A 25,705-nucleotide genomic window follows, 5' to 3' on the forward strand; every position below is an offset into this window, starting at 1 on the left:
TGTAGCCAAGAAGCAAGAGGCTTTGTGAAATCTAGTTTAAGATATTGATAGAATTCCCAGTGATATTAATGCAAACAGGTTCAGACTTTCTGTATTAAATTGTTTATTATGCAGCATTGTGGGTAACATACTTGGAACAAAGCTCTCAGTTGAATTTACAGTACTAACACCAACTCGTCAGTGGAGCAGGTGTTTTTTGTTTTCTTTTTATTTGATGTATTTTTCGGTGCAAGACTAAATGCTTCAGCCAAAAGCTTATTATGTGAACCAAAAAGCTTCTGTCTTTGTCTTGTCAAATAACTGCATGCAGTTAAGATCTTCATCATGAAGTGCAGTTACTGTAGTTTCATTGTTCTTCTGATATACCCAAAGTATATTAAGGCAAACCTAAAAAAGAATGCTCTGAAAAGGAAATAATTGCAGGAAATAGTTGATCAGGAAGTTACTGCATGTAGGACACACTGGAATTTGTGTTGCCTGAACCAGATGGTTCTTTCTCGATTCCTAGGCTTTTTCAAACCTTTAAGTATTTAGTGAAAAATTCAGAAATCAGTTTAATTTTCTATTATACAGTATTGTCGGAGCCATTGAATAAGTTAGATGATTATTTAAAGGTATTGCCTGTATTAGATAATTGACTTTTTTACAAATCAGCTTGATTAAATCAGTTAATCAGCTTACTGCTGTACTTGTTTAATGTCTGTTGTGGTTCAAATTGATTGTTACTGTTGTCTGCTGCCCAAGAAGGCAGCCTGGATTCTACTGTCACTACGCTTTTCAGCTGTATGATGAGCCAGGGGTCAGTGTAGGACTGCCCAGATGCAGGCATAGCCACCAGCAGCTGGCATGGCCTGGGGTGTCCCCTCCTTTCTGGGAAGCTCTGAGAGGTGCAGGAGGTGAAGGGAAAGCAGATCTCCTGGTATTGAAGCTGGGGGGTCACAGCCAAGTCAGTTTCCCAGTCCAGACCAGGCTGCAGGGTAGGGAGGCTGATAAGAACCTGTGCCACCATGGGCCATTTTCTTCTGGAGGGAGAGGGAGAAAGGCTAGTCAGTACTTAAAACCCATGAGCTACCAAGGGGCTAGAAACTAGAAAAAAGACACTTGTCCTGCCTTCAAGTTTATCTAATGTGTCTAAGACCTGAGAGATAGTGTCTGCAGCGAATGTAATGGCTGGCAAGGCTGTACTAATGCATAGATAGCAGAACTTTTTGAACCAAAGTGAATATATTGAAGTAAAATATCCACTAGTACATTACCCAGACTTTTCTATTACTCATTGTATTTGCTTGCCTCTTACCTTAGGTAATTTGGGGATGACAGTAGTCACCCAATTCTCCTGAACAGTTTGAATGGCTAGTCAGAGGAAAATACTACTCATGACTATGTATAAGGACTACATTCTTGACTAAGAATAAATTGGTGTCCATTGTGCACATGCTGTGAATTGTTCAGAGTGATAAAATTGCTTACCATTTTCATTTTGAGTAATGACTTGTCTGACTTGTCTGTGTTTCAAAATAGCTGTGGAGATCTAGATAGCTGGAAATTTAAAAACTGGAGATATTCAGATGGATATGCTGCTTTTCCTGGAGTATTTTGTACCAACAATCTCTTTTTAGAAGTACTTGCACTTAGCTGGTAATAAAGATTAGTTGGGCAAGATGATCCCGGTTTTTCATTTGATGTGATCAGAGTTCATTGTAAGGGGAATATGATTCAATGTAACTTCAATTACTGTTTTCCCCAGCAAATAATGTATTAAAAATGCAAAGGAATGTTACATCGAGCGTAGATGTTCTCTTTTGCATTTTTTCTTTGCTGAATTATATCTTACTCAAACTGTTCAGAAAATCAGTTACGCTGATATGCTTTCTGTGTGACAGGCTGCAACTGAACCTCATTATTCATACAACATATCTATGTGATGTTACCAAATCTGTTTATGCTGTATGCATTTTGCACTTAGGGATAGTTTGAATACTCTTATGAGCAAAAGTAAGCAGCTTGTAGTAGTAGAAGGCATGACAAAAAAATGGATGGAGTCTACACATTCTTTCTTTGTGACACGGGGACCTTCTTTGATCCACTTTCAGGTTTTTCCTTGTCTCATCAATATGTACAAAGCAGGTGCTAAGTCAAAAAGCAGATACAGTCCGAGTTCTTTATAAATCACTCCTTTTACTTTGTAACGGGGAAAAAGTTAAATGAGGTTAGGAAAAGGTCCCTATCTTGACTGATTGGCAGAAAATGGCCATGCCAAGCTGTAATTGCTTATTGGATGTAATTCTGTTCAAAGCCATTGACTTGGCAAGACAGTCTTTCCAGACCCTGGGCTCTATTGTATTTCTTGTGTTGATGAGATGCAGTTTATAGCATGAATGAAGGGAACAGTATGTTGTTACAAGCCTAGTAAATATGGAGAAAAAGAAATCTAGAAGGTGTTGCTGGTGTATTATATGTGTTTAAGAATTGGGGAATGTGTGCTCTGTGATAATTCACATTCCTAATGTCCAGCTCTGTTTCCTAAATGGTCTCTGGAACACTATTTCACAAGTTGGAACTAACTTAAAAGATCGAGATATGAAATCAATCAGAAAAGGATGTCAGAATTACTTCAATTATGTCGATGCTGTTGGATGCAGGGCAGTTACTGTTCCTCTGTGCCTTGTCCTGTTTGCTTGCCTTGTAAGGTACACAGGTACACTCATTGACCTTTGGCAGCTGATGCTGTAAATGTATCCACTGAGGGCAAATTCCAGTGTATTCCTTCAGTGACAGTCACCTGCCTCTGATGCATTTCTTCTCTGGCATGGACTTCACTGTCCCTTCTTTTTTTTTTGTCCCATCACAACCTGATGAAACTTTCTCCCTGAAACTTTGTTTGATTTTATTTCTAATTCTCAAGTGTGCAAAATGCACTGGGAATTAAATTACAAAGCTGATGTTACCTCATGTACTGCAAACTAGCTCCCTGAGGCATTTCATCACTGTGCACACTTGAGACTTTACAGTGTGGCAGCAGGGCTATAAAGTGCCTAAACAAAACATTATGCGTTATTAAAAACAAAATGAAGTAATAGTAGTAAAATAGGTTAAAGGAGAAAGAAACTCTTCCAGCCAGGTTTCTAGGGAGTGCTGCCAGGTGCTGCATATGCCTGGTGACATGCATTTGGCAAGTCTGTCCTTGAGACCTGATACACGGTGCAGGGAGGAGCGAGTATTCCCCTGTCGTTCATCCTGCCCACCAAGCAGTGCCGTTCTGCCGGCTGCTGCCCTCTGGAGGGGTCCGTGGCCGTGAAGCAGGAAGGCAGCTGGGGCACAGGTAAGCCTCAGGAATCACTTCTGGCATGAAACACAGTGCAAAAGAAGGTGTGGAGAAAGAGGAGGAGGGTTCTTTGGACTCCTTTTGGCCTCTGAGTCCTTGCCCAGCTGAAACTGATCTCTGTGACGCTAAGTTCTAGTCCTTTGTTAACATAATCTTATGCTCCATCTTCTCATTGCTCCTTCTATGTATTATGTTCATACACTACTATGCATCCCAAACACTAGTTTGTTGTTTCACACATTTTCATTCGTTCTTGTGAAAGGAGTGGACTTTATTATGTTTGCTCCTGGAGTGTCTGTTTAGTATTTATTGAGAGAAGAAGAAAATAAAATTATTTCACAGATTTTTATTTTTCAGCTGTTTTTCTTTGCCTGAAAATAATAATAAAAACTTAGATTCAAGTGGACTAAAGGTATCCATAACGCCATGTTCACTTCTTTGAATGGTTGTAGGGAAAACAGTTGCAAAAAGTAAGTTATTTCAGCATATAAAAAGGAAATCTAAATTTTAGAAAATGTTAATTAAATTGTAAGAGTTAAATGCTTCTCTTGTTCAAACCCGAAAGTTACTTGCACAACAATAATGCTTATACATTTATTCATCCTACATGCCACAGCTAGTTCTTTCCAGCTGATGCTTGTGGTGACTGCTTCAGCAAGAGAATAGACTTATGTGAGAGCCTCTACATCTTCTGACTGTATGAGGAGATTTGGGTGAAGTTCAGGTGGCAGAAACTACTCCTGATGTTGGCAAGTCTCCTGTCTGTGCAGCTATTCAAATTGCATTGCAGAAAACAAAACTGAATGTTGAAATTGTAGGAATAGCAAATAAATCTGAAAGTTGGCCATACTGGTCCTCTCATCTTCCTAATTGGATATTTATGTGTCCTCATGGTATTCAAATGGCTCAGTCATCTGTGGTTATTTTCCCACAGCAGAGATATACTGCTGTTTTTACCAGAGAAAACCTGAAGTAGGACTGCATGCAGGAAATTTGTTATGTCGCCGACGCTGAACCATATTTGTCAGGTCCCTTGTCTACCACTTGGTGCTTTGTCTTCTCTCATGGAAGCTGTCTACCTGCCTTTTTGTTGTCAGCCATAACAGACAAGGAAATAAGGTGGATAATCAAAGTAGGGTCTAACTTCATGTATTTATTAATGTATTCTTCTTTTTCAGTGTTTCAAAATGCCTTGATGAGCTTCTTCTTCTTTATGCCAGCATTGTGCAGAAATTTGGGGATTTTTGCATGAGAAAACAGGGCTACAGGGAGATCCTGTGGTAGCAATCTCATCTTTGTATTGTGACACTTAGTGCTCATCACCTCATAGGTCTTACTCAGAATAATACCTAATCAGGTACTAAGTGGCTGAGAGGTGCAATCGTCTGGGTATTCAAGATCCTGCTGAGAAGTCTATGTGTGGTGAAAGGCTTCTGTTCACTTTCCCAGCTGGTAAGTTAGAGGGGTGAAGGCTTAAAAGCTGTCTGCTGTTGCTTACCTTTCCTGCTGTGGGAGCTGTGTTTAAGCCAAAAGAGCCCTGCTGTGGAGAATGTCATCTGGATTGAAAATAACAGCCTTGATTTGTCAGAGCTTTAGACCAGAACAGACAAGAGTGTAGAACTATTGTCTCTATCCTAAGATTAGAAGCATGGTATCTTGCAGCCCCTCGCTGCAAATAGTGATTCAGTAGAACTCAGCACAGTTATTCTGCTGTCAATGAATATGCTTGATGCTTGATCTGCAAAATCCATCAGGGTAGGCTGTAAACAAAAATGTAAGAGTTTTGTAGATATTGGATGTAACCCAGCCAGCCCAATCCAGATTGTCTCTGCTGAACATTTATTGGTGATGTAAATCTTAGCCTTACTGACAAAGGGGATTTAGAGTGCAAAAACCCAAGTTGTTTCCTGAAGCTGTAATAAGTCACTGAGTAAGGAAACTCTTCTGCGCTGACCCTTGTATGAGACTACTTATGGGTCATCAGTGGTTTGGTTAAGCTCATAAGAACATTTGTTTACACTGAGACTTTTACTATTTGTACCAAGAGGATGTTTAAATTTTCTGCAGTCTTAATGGGTACTGAAAGGTCTGGGATGTGTCTTTCAGCTGAAACAGACATTGAGTGCTACAAACCTTGAAAGTAGTGCAGCTTCATGTTCTACTTGTTCAGGCCAACCTTGCCTGGCTATATGGCAGTTGTGAGAGCAGCTTGCTCTTCTGCTGTCTGTAGCGTTGCTGCACGCTCCTAATACTGCACACTGCTTTTGGGAGCTGGAGAAAGCCTTTAGCCCAATTTTTGGAGTTGATGAGAAGGCTACAAACAATTTTGCATAACAGGTCCACCAGTACCTCTCTGGAGACTGGGAGCAAGGTGATCAACAGAGGAGCAAGCTCTGGCTCAGCAAGGCTGGCTCAGATTCTGGCAGTGGCCAGGCTTTGTAGGAGTACAGACAATGCCCTTGACTTCTGCTATCAGTCACATCAATGCAAACCAGCAGGCATCAACAGGGCTAATAAGTGAAAACAGTAATGCAATCAAAAGTTGATTTAATTATCTATTAGCTCTAATTACAGTGTTGTTGAGTGGCTTACTGGATTTCATATCAGAAGAATACTTGCAGTCATATATAAAAGTATATATTTACCCCAAGGTAAGATGTAGGAGGTGCATGTGCGTATATATGCATTTAAAATGGACTGAAAATCCTGCTAGCAAAACAAAAATATACAGGTGAAACTACACACTGAAGAGTCAAGACTGGAGGTTCTGCTTCTGTAAAGTCAGGGCTGTCATATATTATGGGAGGTGGGATGCAACTGAACCAAAATGTTGGGTTTACAGTTCATTAGAAGTCTTCGTGAAATGAGCAGCTCACACTGAGCCATCTGAAAAAGTTTTTGTTTCTAGAATACTTTGAGCCCCAACTACAATGTTGAGGAGAGACAGCTGGAGGAAGCTGGGATTGGGAAAAAAGCCCCTCTGTTTTCTCTTTTGGTACTTGCCCCGAATTATGAGAGCTGGGGACAGTTGCTGTTTCAAGAAGATTTCTATTTGGCAAAGACATATGGTCTCCTGACACATCTATAACTAGGCTTGCAGTAAGCTCTTTCACACATTTACCCATTCCTTCTTTGGTTAGATGATTTCCGGCAGCACGCTTGACAGCTGTAAATGTAAGGGTTCTGCACATCTCCCCCCGGAGCAGACCTGTGAGCCGTGTGAGCAGGTCTGGGCACAGATATGCACAGCTAGCTGATTCTTGTTTATTCTGACTAGAAGAATGTAAAAAATGTGCTGGCTTTCAAGGGTCAGAGGCTAAAATATGGATATGTTTATTGCATATTTTGGTTGTCCTTTTAATAGACAGTTTGACACATTCTTTCGGTGAACTTTCCAGAAGACAGATAGCTCAAAATGGGAACAGGAGAAATCGCTCCTGTCAGGATTCCCATACATATAATTACCTTCAGGTGTCAAATGTACTTAGTGACTGTTGATTTTAATATTTTTTGCTGTTCAGACATTTATGACTTGTTGTCAATGAGGTATTTAATTTTATTAATGTGGACATTCTTAAAGGGAGGACATGAAAGATGAGTGGTTTCAGACTTTACTTTCCCTTATTAAATGGCCAGTATCACACTGTAGATAATTGTTTTGCAGACATGCTTTTGGTCCACTTTTTCAGTCAGCTACGTGGAGGGATGTCTCGATCTTCTTACACAGCTGAAGCACTGAAAGCTGCTCCTAAGTCTTTCCTTCTGTGTGTGTTATAGCTAGATCGTTATGAAAAGCTGTTTTGAGCTCCTTTGTTCCTTTGCTTTTACTTTGTGTGTGATATTCTTAACTGTTTTAGAAGCTATTAAATCAACTAATGTACCAGAGTGCAAAAATAGTGGCAGAATGGGCATCTTAAAATTGCTAGCCTGGAAATGTAATTGTCAATACATATTACTTTGCATTCAAATGAATACTTACATTTTTTTTTACAGCAGCAACTAATGGAAGGGTAAAAATATTGTAGTCAGAAACCAAAAATCCCATAATACAGAAGGCAGCAGTATTGGGAAAACATGATATGAAATCTGTTTTGAATATATCTGGCTTTAACTTTTCCCAATGACTGGGAATGTAAATCATGTACTGAAAAAATGGTAGAGATGATGTAGTCAGTTGGAGAAAGGAAAGTGAGTGTTTTGTTATGAATTGATGTATTTAGATAAAATCAGTCAAAACAACAGTAAAAAAGAATTAAAATTATTTTTTGTGTCATATGCAGCCAACTGTTAATAATTTAATTAAGCCTTAGATAGCCTTTTGCTGGTCTAGGACTGCTGCAATGATACAGCTCTTCTTTTTCAGTCATAAAGTGTGACTGGTTCTCTATATCCAAGGAGGTCAGCATTTTTTTAGCCTGTATGAATGCAGTCTCAACATGACAGAAGGAGAATGTTCAAGCTAATTACAAGAGGAATTACTGGGTTTGTTCATATAGGAAGCTCTTTAATATTTGGAAGAGTGGTTTAATGATGTGATCTGGCATTCATTCTGCAGTGCACCATCTCGGACAGGAAGAAAAAAAAAGACCTCAGTTGGCATTTTTGCCTAAGGGCTGCTGAGAGCTGATTATTCTTCTAATCAGAACCATCACAATCAAGGCAGACAATTAGCTAGGTTAGGTCTCTGCTGATTTCTCCTGTGGCTCTAAGCATCAGATGGCCTTGAGCACTCTTGAATCCTATCAACAAGTATTTGAGTAATACCTGTTTTGCTCCACCTGTTGTCATTAAGACCCTCTTTTCTTCTATTGAAGTGCTAGGTTGTGTTCATGCTTATTTGAATTACTCTGATTCCAGAAAGCATGAACTGTGTTCAAAAGAGAAAGCTTACCTAAGCAATAAATGGAATTTTAGTTCCTAGTGTGTAGCATGAAATTGTGGACATTATTTTGGTATACCATGCATGTGTTGTGAATGTGTACCTAATTCTGTATTTCTATCAGTAATATTTATTTTCATACATCAACCCATATATTTAAACAGTCAGCTATGTAATCAGATATACAACTTGAGGATGTCATGGAGTGAGCCTTTGTGTTTTTAAATGGCAATATGCTCCTACTACCTGCAGCCTGCTTCAGTCATTAATTCTGGTTTTCCTGTATTATTTTTGTACACAGCTGATGCTGTTCGGCTTAGCCAGAGGTTGTCTGCCGAAGTGGTCTACTTGATGTCTAAATTAATACTAATAATGTAGATTTCTTAATATTTCTGTAACATAAAAAAAGAGTATGGAGTAACAAAAAGGGTTTAAGATTCACATTTTAATTTCAGAATACAGATTCTTTCCATTATTAATGAAGATAAGAATTAATTCTTGAGACAGTCTGGGAGTTTTACACCATTTAAAATTTATTTTTTTAAGTAATTAGTCACGTCAAGGTGATTCTTTTCTGCACTCGTTGGTGGAAGACATCAGGTTACTAAGTGTTTGTTTTGTAGCTATGTGAAATTGCGACTGCTGACGTTTAATAAAATTTTGGAAACATTTTTTTTCCGTGGTAGACAGCAGAATGAAGATTCTTGAGTTTTATACATTTTGAAGAATTTAAATAGCAATGTTCAGCAGATAAAAAATATCTAATTTTAAGACCATAGAAATGACAAAACAATGTCTAGCCAATCAACCCCAACACATTAAGAAGTATCTCTGTTGTGCTGCACCAGAAAATTATCTCTGTATTTCAGGTTCAGAAGTTTAAAGTAATTGATTTTGAAAGGAAGAACAGGTTTCAATTAGCCTTTACACAAATTTACTCATTTGTAGTGCATTAACAAGAGAGAATATTCCATACCTCATGTGTTACTAGCGCACTCATTTGAACAGTCTGTGGTCAAATGCACAGCATTTGAACAAATACAAATACAGATACACGGCACACACACACACAGAGCTGATACTAACCAGTGGAGTTTCAGTAGTGTTTTTAGTCCTTTGCTGCCTGAGTATTTAATCAAGAGCATCATCTCAGCATATAAAAGCAAGAAAATTACATGGCTGAATCGAATTAATGTTTAAGCACATAGGAATTATGTGATGCCACCTACACTCAGATTACTGGTAAAGATCAATGATAGTGTATTGATAAAGTCTCAGATCATTTCTTATCTTGCTTAGTGTGGAGATAGTGGTGGTAATGTCATGACCTTCTAATGGACCGAAGAACCGTATTTAAAATGTTAATCCCAGTAAGAACTTTTTTTTTTCTGCTATAAAAGGTGCCCACTCATTAAAGTAAAAGCTTTTTAACTCTTTCCCTCTATGGATTAAGAGTCAAGTATTGACCACTGAGATATCTGTAGTTCAGTTTCCCGGAGATAGAGTAATTAAATGAAAGGTTTAAGAGGAATTACTGTAATAATATTGGTAATAAATGATTCTCAGTATGAAGTTCTTCATTATCATGTTTCATATCATAAAATGCTGTGTTCACACATTCTTCTTTGGCTGGGGTAGTTTTCCTCTGACATTAGCACAATAATGAATAATTTTACATTTAGTCCATGCAGATTCACTGCTTAGTAGAGTGCCTTCTGTACAGTTAGGCCTCATTTCAGGAAAGTATTTAACCATTTACCTAAATCCTTTGGCTTTGTGTGTGCTTAATTCTAAAGCATCAGTTTAATTGCTTTCTTGAACAGAGCTGCTTATTAGAATAGAGGGCCTTAATAGTCATGTCTGTAACCTTTAGGAACCTTGGAGTTACTGTGTCATGATGTATTTTTTACATCAGTCATAGCCATTATTTAAATGAAGAATAAATTTTAATGCGTTGTTACTCAGACTATTCTGTGGTCTAACAAAAGATCTCTTAGCATATATTTAAGGGCATTCAAATGCCATAGTTAAAAAATGCCAAGATGTAAATAAGGAGGAAAATGCAGAAAAAAGCTCAGAATGCTTGATCATTAACAGAACTAAGCAAAGGCAAAATGACTCAAATGAAATGGCAAAAACCCCAGTTATAAACAGCTTGTTTCAACAACTCATCAAAACCAGTATTGTAGTTTACCAAAAGGCAGTAAATTTTTTTGTTGGCTTATTTCTTTTTGTAGTTCAAAGAACGGTTAGCCTTTTTAAAAAGGATTTCTAAAGTTCAGGCTGCTTTGTTATTTTGATATAAAAGCTAATGCAGATAGATGCATTATTATACTTAAGTTAGAGTCTTAATAAATTAAAACTTATTTATAATATTTTTAAAATCGTGATTTTTCTTTAATTTGACATCTTTAATGTACAAAATAATTAGGATTGTTTTTCCCCTACTTAATCTATGAAGAGAAAAGTTAGGAAACAAAAGAAAGTGACCCCCATCTGCAGCATGTTATTTGCAAATTTGCTGAATTCCAAAGATCTCAATTGCCTGTGGCTCCTTAAATTATGTGGGGAAGGCATAATTTTAAAGATTTTTTTATTTGAGAGAAGGAATTGGGGTTCTCTACACGTTTCTTGCCATGTGGTGGAAAAAGCAGGTGTAAACCAAGTTTGGTTATGTTTTCTTTGCAGTCAACATTCTTGCAATGCATTTTTGTACTTAGATAACCTTTCAGCAACCTAAAGAGAAAGCTTGAACAAAAGAAGAGTGTTCCTGACGAAATAGGTTATGAAGTGTGCACCCTTAAAAGCATGGACAGTTGGACAATATAAAAGCCTAAGATGTCTTTGAAGTGTGGTACAGGATTTTTCAGTTGCATTTTTTTGTTATGAGTCAAAATGTACAAGAAGAAAGGACAAATTTTGAGGTCTGAATTAAGTTTCAGTTAATTCTTAGCTACTTATATTGCAGACAGTAGAAAACTACTTCATTTATCTAGGATTTTTTTTTATGTGGAAGACTCTGGAGACCTGGTCAGGTGCATTTGAACAGAGATTATAATATATTCTTTTACATAAACTCTTTATTTTGATGAAAATTATGATCTAGATGGTTTGAGATAGCAGAAAACAAGATTTGCATTTCTTGTAATGAGTAAATTTCTCTTCAAAAAAGAATCTTATCTCTGAGTGGTTCAGGAAGAAGATTCTTTCCTCTGACTGTTGCAGGTAGCAAAGATGAAAATGGTCAAATGTTAATCATTTGAGCAATGATTATCAATTACTCTTGAAGAGTGCACCATTACAGATAAAAAATACTTTCTTTACTATGAAAATTATGGTACGATTTGAATGACTGATAGAAATTGTCAGGTCTCAGACCCAGAAATGCATAGGAGCAGATACTTTTCTGTTTGGCAACCAAGCTGTGCCCCTCACATATTTAGACTGTAAAGTCACTACAGACTGTAGTTTACTGATCTTCAAGACAGCTAGACCAACTGATTAAAAAAATGCATTATTTTCATTAAGCACGAAGAGCCCAAACCTCTGACTATGCAAAAGATGGCTATTGTGAGACTATGCTAAGGGGAAATTACTTACTTAATGTGGTATTGATATTTTCTTTTGGCCAGTGTTGGGAAGGCTTTGTTGGTCTAGATGTCAGTTTCTCTGGCCCAGCATGACTGCTCTCTAGCTTTTCACGTGTATGTGCTCTGACTGGGATTTTGCCCACACAAGTAGCCTAAATTCTATCTGGTGTTGCTTAGCACCTGATTATGTTTATGCCCCAACTCTCAAATTGAGCTATGAACAGTTAATTATTGACTTTTAGACTTTGTTTTGTTTCTTTAATGCTGAATTAGTATTTTAGAGTAAGAATGAAAGGAAGAAATAGTTTGTATGCTTAGTAAAGAATTTTTAACATTTGAGGAAGAATGTAAAGGCTTCCCGGTAGACAGGAATGGTTTTTCCGTACCTGTGCACTCCCTTCTTCACACCTGCCATCTGGAGCCTTTAAAATAAATAAGACGAAGAAGGGAGGTGCAGGAAAAGAAACCTTTAGTTTAATTTTGCTATGATACTCTCTGCTTTTTATCGTAATGCTGTCTGCACTTTGAAAAATAGTTACAATATTTGAGGCAGACAAGATCATAATTCAGTTGTGAATGATACAATTTCACTACAGGTTGAAGATTGGAATTCATTTAAGATTAATTTGGAAATAGTTTTAAGAAAAATGCAACAGGGAAATTAAGAAAATAGCTTCAGTTTTACCTCTCTGAAATGTCTGATTGATCTGAAACTAGTTAATTTTTTCTTTTTTCTCCTATGTCAGTAACTTGCACATATATAAAAAAGTAAATGAGCAGGTTTTGCACATTTTATCAATTCAGTCTTTACTTATACATATTGAAAGACTGTTCCTGTCACTCTTGAAGGAGTAAGAATTCCAAAACTCTTTAATAGGAACCATGTTATGGGAGCTTCATAATTTGAAAAGCGATGGGAGGAATAATATGAAGTCTACATTAAATTCTGTGGTTTGTCAGTCTTACTCAGTCAAAAGAAATTATTGCACATCAGAACATAATCTCTGTAATTTCTTGGGTGTTTTTAAAGACCAGTGGCATTGTATAATGCAAAGCTTTTCAGATCATATTTGTAAAGAAAGAAACTGATTTAGATCCGTACCTATCTTGTCTGTATGATATACAAAGATAAATATGTCTAGGTGAAAAATTCTTTTAAGCTCTATAGTTCAGAGACAATATGCATCAAGAGTAAGCCTGATGGAAAATTCTATAGTCCATATGCTGTCTTTAGAAGAAATTATAGGAATGAAAATGAAATAATTCTACCATTGATAATAGTTGTGCTACTCGGTGCTCCTACAGTCTGCAATTTGAAACTCCAGTTGTTCCTTTGCTGGCTTGCCCAATGCATAAGAGAGAGACTAATATGGAAGGGTAAAAGGAAGAAAGTTAAATTACTAAATTTGTCTATAGCACTTCCTCTAAAACGCCATTTCCATGTCAAGAAGGAATATACTTTTCCTTTGGGTCTCTTAAATAGACACAAGACAATTATACAGTAAAAAAAAGTTCATTGATTGAAGTCCTTTTCCTGGATAGCAAATTGTCTCCTAATAAATTTATGTACTCACTAGCTATTCTAACTTGGGTTTTATGTTAGTAAGTTCAAATTACTTTTGATAATGTATTTGAATGTATAGGTTATTCATGTTAATAGCAAGCTATGGTTTCATATTGAAATTTCTTATGTTCCTGGGTCTGTTTGTAGTGGTTTGTGATGTTTCGGGGGCTTTTTTGTCTTCTGTATTCTGCTCACCCTATTTGATATGATGTCTAGATTAATTCACTTTAGCTAAAGGATGGGGATTATGACCAGAGCTTGTTAAAATATACACAGTTTATTAAGCATAAAAATACTGTGAAACATCTCGAGGGTTAGTTTCATTTTACACTCTTGCATATTGGGAAATTAAATTGTAGATTTTACAAGTTGCAAGTTATTAGAGAGTCTGAGTTGCCAAATTCTAATTTGATCATAAAATATTTTAAAATTCATTGTGTTTTCAGATTGTGAGATAAATAATAAACAGCTACAATTTAATGTCAGAGAAAAAGCATCTCTGTACTAAAGCAAGTGTGGGTATGTGCAACAGACAAGCAGTTTTATCAAAATGTATGTTTCTTCTCAAATGCTGTCTATATATATTGATGGGTGGAAATTGATGCAGTTTTTTTTTTCCCCCTAGGAGTATGAAAGAGATGGAGATTTCAGTTTATACAAGTTAACCGTTACTCTGCTTTTTATATGTTAGTGGGAAAGAAAATTTGTGAAGCTGAGTTGCAGTATATATACTTCCTTATGGAAGCTGACTGCCGTTTATCTCAATTATTCCGTGTGCAGGTCAACATGCTTGTTGGGCAAATGTTCTTTTCTTTCATTTTGTGAGTGTGAGAAGCAAGACCTTTCTGCAGATAGGGCATTGTTCTCCATATCCATTAACAAATGTCAGCACACGCCTTAGGCAGGGTTAGCAAATACCACCCACAGAATCACATTCCATCAAGGCTGATAGACTGTCTTCTGGGTCAGACGCATGGTCAACACATGTTGCTAGAGTCCAGTTCAGACACTTCAGTAGTATTCCTACCTGTGGGATTTTTCTTTTATTGGTTTTTTTTTCAATAGTTTAGACTCTTAAAATGTTATTTTCTCCCAAATGTGATTGATAATAGAGTACGTGTCAGCACAGCAGAGCTCAGATAAAATTTATTTGTTTTTTTTTAAGAAAGGTATGTAAACAAATGAATTAGCAAACTGCAGTTTTTCTGGTATTAGGCAAGACGTGGCTGAGATAGGTTATGTATTTTCAAGCAAAATCATGGAATAAAAGATAAAGCTGACATCTTGTATGTGGTTAGTGCCTAAAGCAGACAAATGTAGATCAGGCGTGCAGGATATTGATGACCACATTTAAAAATATGTGGGCAGTAATTATCAGGTCTCCTTATTCCACCTCAGATAAAGTGGGATATATGTTGCTGGTGAACTACAGAAGAGTACTAATGTGAGCACAAATAATGAGCTTGTATCTATAAATGAATTTAACAAAGAGACTGGCTTCAAGCCATATATATTGGTTTCAAAGTGTGATTAGAGACTCCAAAAACAGGGGCTACCTTTAGTATCTTATTGGGTGTGGTACCTTTCAGCTAATGTTACTAGGCTTCAACACTAAAGTTTGTTTTGTACATGATGTTTGTTCTGAATTACGCCTTTGACAGAACAGTAGCTCTTCTTTTACCTTTGCCTCCTTTCTCTCTTCATCCATCTTTGCAAGTTAAATGCCCACAGCAATGGAAAGTAAATAGTCAGGTAGAGACTGTAGACAGGGGGTTTGAAGCGATCAGAATTAGGACAGCTGGGAAATGAGAGCTTGACCTCATTAAGAACAGAGCTGTGACATTTTGCACCCCATTGTAACCCTTACCATCAACAACATGACTGTTGTTGCCCCCCAGATGCAATGAGTTCTTCACTTCACAAGTTGCAGCAAAAGAGAAATTAATAGAGATCTGGTGAAAGTCATGTGTGCCAGCTTTGAAGGAATTTTACAAAAGCAGAGTCTGAGGAAACAGTTTTAATAAACCACATGAAGAAAGTCCAGCTCTTTGATTAGGAGATGCAGAATGATGTGAAGTGGGTAAGGCTGCTGCAGTAATTGAGAATCTCTGGAGTACTCAGATTTATAGGTGGGAAATAAATGTTGATTTGTTAATTCTCTTCCTCATACCTACTCATGGAAGAGTAATTACTTTCTATATTTTAATGTTTGTGTTATCATTGAGTCTATCTCTTTCTGCAGTGATAGCTATAAAAGGTCAATACAGGACCCAACTCTACAAACGGAGTTGAGTGTAAGGGGAAATTATTAACCATAAGTTAATATAAGTTAACAGACAATAAGTAGAGTAAACACGTTTCTGTAGAATAATAGAGTATTATTTAAATAATGAAAATAAATAAAATATGTGTCTCTAAATTAATTGTCACTGTTAACCATTATGATGCAACTGAAATTTTCATTAACCATTAGAACCAGATAAAAAGGTATTTCAGGTCTCTCAGGTTAATAGAATTAACACAAGATATGTAATTCAAATAACTTTTACGTTTTAAATAGGACATCTCCCTTTCTCATTAAAACCTCCTTCTTCCCTCCTGTGTTTTGCAGTCATTTTTTGCCATGATTATAGTAGAAGACTCCTGGATATAGACTTGCTTTGTTTTGCAAACAACATGTTTCTGCTAAGGCACTTTAGGAAGTTTTTAACAATCCAGCCTTATTAAATAGGAAAAAAAGAATGGAAAATTTAACATTTTTTTCTGTTCAGAAACGTAAGACTTTTGTCATACTGGTTTCGAGGAGGTTTCTTGGCTCTGGAAATTAAGAGAATTGAAAGTTTATAAGTGGTCACCTGCTGCATAGCCATAAACTTCAATAGTATGTGAAAAAATAAGTTTGAGAAAATGAAGCTTGATCAGTTATTTTACCAGTGTTGTAAACCTTGGCCTGACTTATCTAAGAAGTTTCCAGATCAATTGCTGATGTAGAAGTAGGTGCTTCTGACATTTCAAAAGGTCTAGTTTTTTAATCAGCACAGAATAAAAATAATTTTCACGACTTTTTTTTTTTTGTATTTCTTTAGTTCTTCCCGAACATTCTATGACTCTTCTAAGTTACTCAGTGTTTAACAAGATTTTTTCTTTGAAAACCTGAATGCTAGGTCAAACTGATTTGTTTAATGTTTTTTGCCATGTTCTAGTCCCTATAGTAAATCACTTATTTTTCTCCATTAAATAGGCAGCATGAAGTACCAGGTACAATGGTAGTTTAATGAGAACCCTGTTCTTTAACAAGAAAAAAACCCAGCCTTATATCAGGAAGGCACGTCTCTCTTGTACTATTAGCTGGTAAGAAGGGGTAAAGGCAGGAGATTCTGTAGGGAGACAAGCCACATAAACCTGATGCGTTTTCTCATGAAGTCCATCTTAATGCAGCTCACTTCTTTCTGATTTTTGCTTTTCGACCCACCCAAGTAATGTGAAAAATCTCCCAGATAAGGGGGACATAGCAATATTAAAAGGGGAAGGTGGATTTCCCACAGACACCAGTGAAGTGAAATGCAGGGTGATCACTCGTCTCTTTCAAGATGCTTGCAGCTGGCTGTGAAACAGCAATCTGAAGTCTGATTCTTCTCAGCTGTATAATTATGATGGAAGGGAGCCAGATGAAGGCAGAGACCTGGGCACAACCTTTTGGGAGGCTTTTTTCGGCAGACTGGGTGGGAGAGTAGAAGGAAGGGTACAAATAATAAGTTTCTCTGCCTGATTGATAATGAACTAGTAATAAGTGGCCTTATTATAGTAATAAGTTTCCCATGGAAGCCTGGCGATTGCAGAGAAGCTTTAGCCAAGTGTGTGTGACCACATCTTATTTTGATCAGCTGTAGCACAGCAAAGCTGTGTAATTATCATAATCTAACAACAATTAGCCTGGCATCCTTTCCCAGTATTTAATTACTCCAATAAATGCTAATTGAATAGAGGACTTAATGACAAGACAATAAGTTTCTTTCTGCATTGTGTGTTTAGCTTGCAGTCTTTTCTAGGCATAATTTTGAATACTGTTCTATTGAACAACAGCCCTGATTTTGTGTCCTAACACAGTGTTTTTTCGAAGTGTCTTGAACTTGTTTTAACTTGTGAAACTGTAACCTGAGGACTGAAAGGTCATGGACTGCTTCTTTATATTAGAGGGGTTTTTTGTTTGCTTGCTCAGGGTAGCAATATCCTGCTAGAGATCTAAAATGTCAATGGCTTGCTACTGTTAGCAAACACACTTCTCTTAGCATCTGGAAAATGTTGAATTTTCTTTTGGTTTGAATAGAGCTAAAATTAAAATAGCTCTTTGATTGCTTCATTGTTTGTGCATCAGAATCATTGTTGATGTCAGCAGAGCTATGGGAACAGAGTTTATGAAATGTTGTGACAAAAGCCAGTAAAAAGAGCAGAAAAGCATTAAAGAGGTTATTTTTCCATGGCACAGAAATAGCATCTTTAAAATTATCTGCAGTAAAATGGTACACGTAATCCCACAACCCCTCAGATAATTAACAACCACAAGATTTCCCCCATCACACTTAAAGCTGTTAAGTTGGTTGAAATGAAGGGGCTTGAAGTGTGTAAAAGAATAATAAGGCACAAGTTATGCTGTTATGTTCCAGTCACAGCATGTAAGTAGAGCTTGGAATAGTCCTAATGCACTACAGTTGCCATCTAAACACAGACGCTATGGGAAAGCTCAGTGCCGTGGAATGGTGAATAACTGCATCGTGACATCCTAAGAGCAACTAAAATATTGTTCTTTTAAATGATGTTAACAGTTTCCAGAAAATGTTCGGGTTTTGTGTATTGTGTGTGAAAATAACTACCAATACTCATATCACTGTTAATAATAAATAGCAAATAGTTTCATAAGCAGTTGACAAAAAAATTTCAATCTATTTCTATATTTTTCCAGTTCAAGTTTTCCTGTGCCTAGAGCATTTGTAAGAGGTGTTTCTGTTGTCTAATAACATTTAACCTACTGGAGATTCAGCCTTTGTTTGCATACCTATGGGATCTTCTCACCTGGCCTGTTTTTTTCATGGTATTTGTAGGAATGGACTTCTCTCTGAAAGGTCAGTCTCCATTAAATTTAATTAAAAAGTGGCTTAGCGTCCATGAGAGTAAAAACGGAGCAGTTGAGTGACCAGCATTCATAGGGGTATGCACATGCTGCTGACAGAAGCCTTTTTCCTTAGGAAACAGAGCAAGTAACATTTTGCTGTGCTGTTCTGAAGAACTGTGGGTAACTGCAGTTTGTATTTACCCCAAGAATATATCAGTTTGGTGAATTTTGTTGTTGTTTTACATTTCAGGTTATCATTTGAGAAAAGAGGTGACAGGGGTAAGGCATTTGGCAGTGGCAGTGTCCTCTGCACATTCGTGTCAATAGGCTGTGTAGGCACCAGGCATCAGTACGGGGGCCATTGCATCTGATCACTTCCAACTGAAGACCAGAATTTCGTAATTTGTTGTCATAGCAGTCATTTGGAGTAATTTCTGTTTCACGGTGAAGCCTTGCTTCATGCATTTGACAGAACAGATTCCAAATAAAGAAAGGTTGATACAGTAAAAGGCAAATTTTCCAGTACACTTATCTTGAAGTAGAGCATCTGGTGTGTTGATTTTACAGGAAGGGCAATAGAATATAATTAATAGGATTTTTAGGGGAAGTAGCAAGCAGAAGTTATTGCAATTTTTTATCTATCTAAATGAACAATTAGTGTTTATGCTGTTCTTAAACTAGATTTTTGTAGCATTTATTCCACAGAAGAAAGAGAGAAACCAAACAAAATTGTTACTTTGTTTTAAATATCTGTTTAAATAAATTGTTACTTTTTCCAGTGACCAGCAAAGTTATTAAGTTCAAGATGAGTCACTTAGGCTCCAGAACTTAAAATTATGAAGAAAAGCATGCACACAGACCATGTACTTTCCCTTTGTTAATGGATAAACAGAATACAGAAGGCACTAATTATTTACAAAATGTTTTGCTCGTCCTGTTTTTCTGTGGTTAAAATAGCCATGAAGCTCTCTCTCTGCATCCTGAATACCTGGATGTTTCATCAGTAGTACTTTAGCACAGAAATATTCCTCTGACAGGCTTTGCTGGAAGCAGTGTTCAAGTTTTGTGTAGCAAGCTGATATTTGTTGGTTATGGAAATATTAGGTATAGAAACTACTTAATTGTCTGTCTTCAAAATGGCTTTTATAACGCTACTGCCTAATAGCTGCCTTTGTAGTGTGCATCTTCCCAAGAAACTGTTTGCATGCCACCTGACAAAAACCAAAGGTTAATTATGTTAGCAGTATTTTGCTGTGTGTAAGCTAGAGTGCATGGACATTATTTGTGAAAAGGTGTGTAGATTCTGTCAAATTTTTGGAGAAGCCTTTTTGGTTAGTTTCTACCACAACACCATATTCTGTTATGCAAAATCGAGACAAAGCTGGTTTGTTCCTAAATTACGGATCCTGTTAACCACATGGTTCCAAAAGACATGGGAGTTTGAGTGAGGACCTGCCAGAACAGGATGAAGACCTAATTGGGAAAAGAGAAAGTGTAGCAGTAATATACTAGGAAGTTTTCTGTTTGGAATGGGACTGGAAAAGGAAAGGACATCTGCTGTTCCTGTCGTATCTCCAAATATGTCTGTTAATAGACTCCATCTTCCCTGTAGACATTTCAATCTTCAGTGTATGTAAATGCCTAAATGTTGATCAGTACTTTAATTTGAAATTGAATTTTTGTTTCACCTGACTAAGTCAGAGTTTTTCAGCCTATAAATGTTAAGTGCTTTCCACTCAAATATGGTTATAAATTCTTGAAAACGTGTTTGTGAAGTGTTTCTTTTAACGTGCTGGTTGTAGCTGGAGAAACACGAATGGTCTCAGCTCACTCTAACAGAAAATTTGGAGATGTAGTCTCTTTTGGAAACAAAAAATTAGTTCCACATGTCTTTAGCATATCTGCTGTGGTTTTGGTTACTGACTTCTTTAGGATATGGCAAGACGGGAAATAAATACCTGCTCTCTCTATCTCTCTCTCTGATTCATAGTTGGTTAATAACCTGGAGTAAAGAGACTTCACTCAGAGCTGCTTGATAAAATACCTTAGTACATATTTTCCCTGGAGGAGTTTCACTCCTGTGCCAACAATATTGGCTAAAGGCCAGTTTAGATCACTTAAAATATGCACAATCTCCTTCCCTTTTTAGATTTTCAAATGTAAACACTTCCTACCTGTGGCAGATGACTGACGAATGAAACTGTTGAGAAAACAGGGGAGCAGGGAGGAAAGGACACTGGGATAAAAAGGACTTGATGGTGTGCTTCATTCTCAGACCTGCTTTGCAGGCAGCACTTCAGAGTCTGGGTTGTGCTGGATTGCATGAAGACACTCAACTGTTTCAACACTTAGGAAAAAAGAAACAAGAAGGAATTTACTAAAATACCAGGGATCAAAAAGGATGGTTACATTGTGGTTTTGGTTATTTAACAAGAATACGGAGGGAAACTTTGCTAAAAGGGAGTCAGATGAGGTTTGATTTTTCTTTTTCTGCACCATCTCACTAATGCAGATTACAAGTTTGATTTCATTGCTGAATTGGAATCAAGGTGTGATCACACATTTAGTTGTCTGTCTCCCTGTACGTATCATCTCCATTATTGTGGGGTGTGCAGTTGGATTTTTCTCTTCAAATTCAGCTATTTACAGTACAGACACTGTCTGGGAAAGGTCTCTCTAGACTCTCCTTTTGGTTAAAGGAGAGAATTAGCTGCTCCTGAAAGTGTGATCCATCTTATTACAGTAGTAAAGAGGCTGTATGGATTGAACATCAGAAGTTCCTATTGCTCTCCATTGACTTTTAAAAGAATATAGAAAAGCAGTTCATATAAAATCTTTTGTGTTGTAAAAGTCTAATGCTAGAGAGGGTCAGTCTGTTGACTGTATTACATAAGTATAATTCTGGAAGCATGTAGTTTGTGTCACAGAACTGTAACTGGGCATTATGGTGAAGGCACAGGCTGATAAAAGAGGTAACCTTGAGAATCTTCTAAGAAAACTGAGTTGTTTATCACCTACATAGTTCAAAAAAACCCCCAAACTGTCCACACACAAACACAGTTATATATAAGTATGTATCAATTTTTACTTACTAGAACTGTAATTGAAAAAATAAATAGAGATAATATTGCCTGAATGCATCTTTTCTATTTGTATCTTACATTCTTTTTCACTGCCTGTAAGAAAAGCATACTGTTAACTGATTCAGAGAACAGATGCCAGTTTAAAAACAATAAATTTTTGCAGATGTGTTAAGACATTATCTGTTCAGGTGACAGATTTTGAAAGCACTGGAGTACAAAAATATGTATCTTGACCAACAATTTTGATCAATGTAAATTCTCCTGGAAGAACCTTGGTTAAAAAAGGCTTTTCCATGTTACAGAGTGGAACCGTGAGGCTGTGCACTGACTGAAATTATACAGATCTATCATTTTTGATGTGTATTCAGTTTTTCCCCTTTAAAAACTATTTTATTGAAGCTAAATTATTGTAGGGATATGAAAAGGTGTCGTTTGCTCTGAATTTATCCTTGGAGGGCCAGAAAATCATTGCTTTTTCTCTGAAATTAGACAGAAGGATCCAGATGGCAGATTTCAAGCCCATCAGGTGTTTAAAATATGCCCCTCAGCTAAAAAGAAGTATTATAGTTAAATCTGTCATGGCCTTTTTATTGCTCTGTGGTACACTTGACAACTGCAGCTGTGAAAGAGAGAAGCTGCAAGTAGCCCAGTCAGCCTGAAGTGGAGTAGGTCAGTGGTTGGTTTCTTTGGCTGCCCCAGGGAGTTTAATAAATGCACAGACCTGGTTTATCGAATCGTTAAATCCATCATGGTATAAGCTCTCATGAAGGCAGTGAATTTGTCCCCATAGTTTCTTCCAGACACTATGGCAGGCATTAGAAAAGTAATGCAAGCAAAACATGCAGGGGAGAAACAAGGAAATCCTCCCCACCCCCAACAAACAAGAATCCCACATCTCTAAGGAGTCATCAGTAATAATAACAGCAATAATAAAATGCATCTGGGTTGGTGCCTTGCACTGCATTTCTCAGCTGGCACTCATTCAGATCTGTCACATTAGGCTGAGTGCTGATAATTTGTATCCCAGAATCCTTTTATCAGAACAGAGCAACATTTTAATGTGTGCTTTTGGCAAAGGAGAAGCACTGCTTTTCAAGTCTTTTTAAAAAGCGATACAGACTTTTCTTTGCATCTTGACAAACTGTTGCTTATTACGATGAAAGAGTAACCTGTTTGTATTCTTGTAGTAACTATAAGTACATCAGCTTTCAGCACAGGGGTGATTACTGTGCGATTCAGAGAAAAGGATATGTTTGGGTTATTTATTTGCATGCATATACAGATGTTTATACAGACACTGATTTGGGAAAGCTGATACAGTTTCGGTTTCTTTGGTTCTTTTATCTTTCTTCAATTAAAAAAACCCTCAGCCAAACAAGACAGATACTTTCTTTATTATTTGATCAACCATAGAGAAAGATAGCCTATAAATGGGTGGGTGATAGCAACAGGCTTACTTTGTAAAAGAGTAGAGCAAAACCTTTATCCAAAAGGTTGTATGGTCATATTACTGCATAATAAATCTCTGATAGCTCTGGTGAATTGTAAGGGTCGTTTTTGAGAGGGAATGTGCATGGCTGGAGTGAAATGAAGTGCCATTAGAGATGCCCTTTCGTATGAGAATGTCACCCTGCAGCAGGGTCATCCTGAGATAACTGTGCTTACGTTTGAACTCTTCTTGTGATTTCAGATTCCAGCGAGGTGACTACCACATCGATGTCTGCATCAATGACTACCTGGATGTGTTCTGCCCTCACTATGAAGATTCGGTGCCAGAAGATAAGACGGAACGCTATGTGCTGTACATGGTGAACTTTGATGGCTACAGCTCCTGTGATCACACTTCCAAAGGGTTCAAGAGGTGGGAGTGCAATCGGCCACATTCCCCAAATGGACCATTGAAGTTCTCAGAAAAGTTCCAGCTCTTCACGCCTTTCTCGCTGGGATTTGAGTTCAGGCCAGGCCGGGAGTATTTCTACATCTGTGAGTATAGAGAGATTTACCATTGTTGCACAGCAGGTGTAAGAAATACAGATAATTTTTCGCCTATACTCTATGAAAATAGAGAGGGGCAAACGGTATATAATGCAGGTGCCTTACAGTGAACACAGGCTTAAACTATCCCCAGATACATTAGCTAGGAATCTAGCTAGGGAAAATTATATTGAATCATAGCTTCTTTTCTCTCATGAAATAGCATGTCAGCCTGTTCACTGAACCACATCTGACTTTTAAAACAAAATGCACCATTACATTTATTTCAGCACTCTGAGGTGGGGCAAGAAAGGGAGGACAGAAATTGTCCCCAAATATGAGGAAAAATAATTAATGCTTTTTATATGGAGTACTTTGATTTTCAGACATGCTTAGATGAAATGCTCTTGTCTCTGTAGTACTTATGACCCAAGGAAAGTGGGGTCTGTGTAATTCTTAAGTGATATTATGCTGCAAATGTCAGTAGCTCAGTGGTATTTAAAACTGTAATTTCTCAGGCTAAATAATCCTAGTATTTAGCCAAGTGGCTTCTTTCTTCTATCTTCCTTACTCCCACAACTTTTTCATGGCTGAGCTGTTTTTGCCAGCATAGCAATGGGAGTGCTCTGGGAGCAGGAGGCAAGCAGGTAAGGAGATCTGCATCAGGACTGCTCCAGGCACCCAGACAAAGTACAGGAGACATCACGAGGGTCTGAGGAAGTGAAAACACCAGGAGGTTAAAACCCGGTGGGTTAAGCCAGTTGATTCCCTGACTCCACTGTGCAGGTCGTATAATTTCAACTATCTCATGTGTTTAATACTCCCAACAAAGATCTTATTTCATCAATTCATTTTGTAGCTGTAGCTTTCATTTGTAACAAGTTTTGACTGCTCCAGCTTTTTTTTTTCCTGTTTTTAGTTTTAGGTAACAGAGTTGAAAGCTTTAAATAGACTGCAGATCCCATTAAATATTGCTTTCATATGTGTAGCTGAAACAGTCATTCCACCTCATTTCACCAGAGAAACTGAGTACGTATGATCCCTGCTTTCAGCCTCATTTCTTCAACATTGAGATTTTTGTTTTCCCTTCCATAATCTACAGGGAAATAACAGTCTTAGTGGATAGTTACCCATTAATTTCTTTTTCTTCCATCAAGTAAAAACGTCTAGTGAGTAGTGCATTTTCGTCAGAAAAACTATGCATTGTTCTTTTGCTGAAACACAGTACTAAAAATGGTACTAAAAATAATATTTTAAATAATGTTATTTAAAATAGTATAAAGACATCAGAGTCAAGTAGATTATGTTCAGGGGTAAAAAAATCTGTGTTGTGTAGGCCCAGTCCTATTTGTGTCACTTCAGCAAGAGTGTAATTCAAAATTCTGATATCCGGCTGCCTTGGAATGGTGCAATTTTTTTGTGGATTTTTGTTTTGTTAGTTTTTTTAAGTTCAGTTCCAGAGCATCATCAGTCAAATAAGCAGGAATAGTTAAGCTAAGGAATGCAGTCTTATCAACACAAGGTGCAAAAAAAGGTAGCACTGGAATGGCATAAGTAACTGCAAGTCTGGAAAAAAAAATTGGTTTTCTAAATTTTTAAAAAAGAAAAAAAGATAAAGATGAAAACCAAAGGTGAAAGTGAAGGAAAAAAAAAGATAAATCACTGCTTGGGCTGTCTAATAGCTTTATTGTTAGAACATACAAAATCCATTGAACTCTCAGCAAGATATTGTAATTTGAATACACTGAGGTTGCTTATGCCTGGTTTTCCTCATTTGTGCTCAAATTCAATATGTCACTAAAAATCATATATCTTTCATTTAAAAATCTATAGCATTCATTTAGCTGTCAAGGGCTCCCTTCAAAACAATTGTTCTGAAGAACTTCAAAATTTGAAGAGCTTTATGATATTCAACTGCATTTATATGGAATTTTTTAATGGGAGGTAAAATAATAAAAAATAACAAAGAGAAAAAATAAAGTATTAGTTTAAGATAAGCTTAGCTGAAATTTAATTTTTAGTTGTGTTTTAGTGACTCAAAAGCATTCTTCCTTCTTTCTGTTGTGTAAGTATTTTTTTTCCTTCACCCTTTGCTTTGCTAAGGGCATTAACGAGGGCAACAACATTGCAGAAATTTCTAGGAGCTGTACAATAAGTTAACAATAATATGCAGACCTTCT

General features: G+C 37.0%; 1 protein-coding gene across 1 annotated transcript in view; it reads left to right on the plus strand.

Annotated features, from left to right (window-relative positions):
• EFNA5 (ephrin A5) overlaps positions 1–25,705 on the plus strand; it is a 205,843-nt gene that overhangs the window by 143,016 nt on the left and 37,122 nt on the right. The window contains exon 2 of the mRNA XM_014877303.2: positions 23,242–23,534. Within this exon, the coding sequence (XP_014732789.1) occupies positions 23,242–23,534 (293 nt within the window). The remainder of the gene's footprint in view (positions 1–23,241; positions 23,535–25,705) is intronic.

The sequence above is a fragment of the Sturnus vulgaris genome, chromosome Z (assembly GCF_052056855.1).
Source record: "Sturnus vulgaris isolate bStuVul1 chromosome Z, bStuVul1.hap1, whole genome shotgun sequence".
Taxonomy (NCBI): domain Eukaryota; kingdom Metazoa; phylum Chordata; class Aves; order Passeriformes; family Sturnidae; genus Sturnus; species Sturnus vulgaris.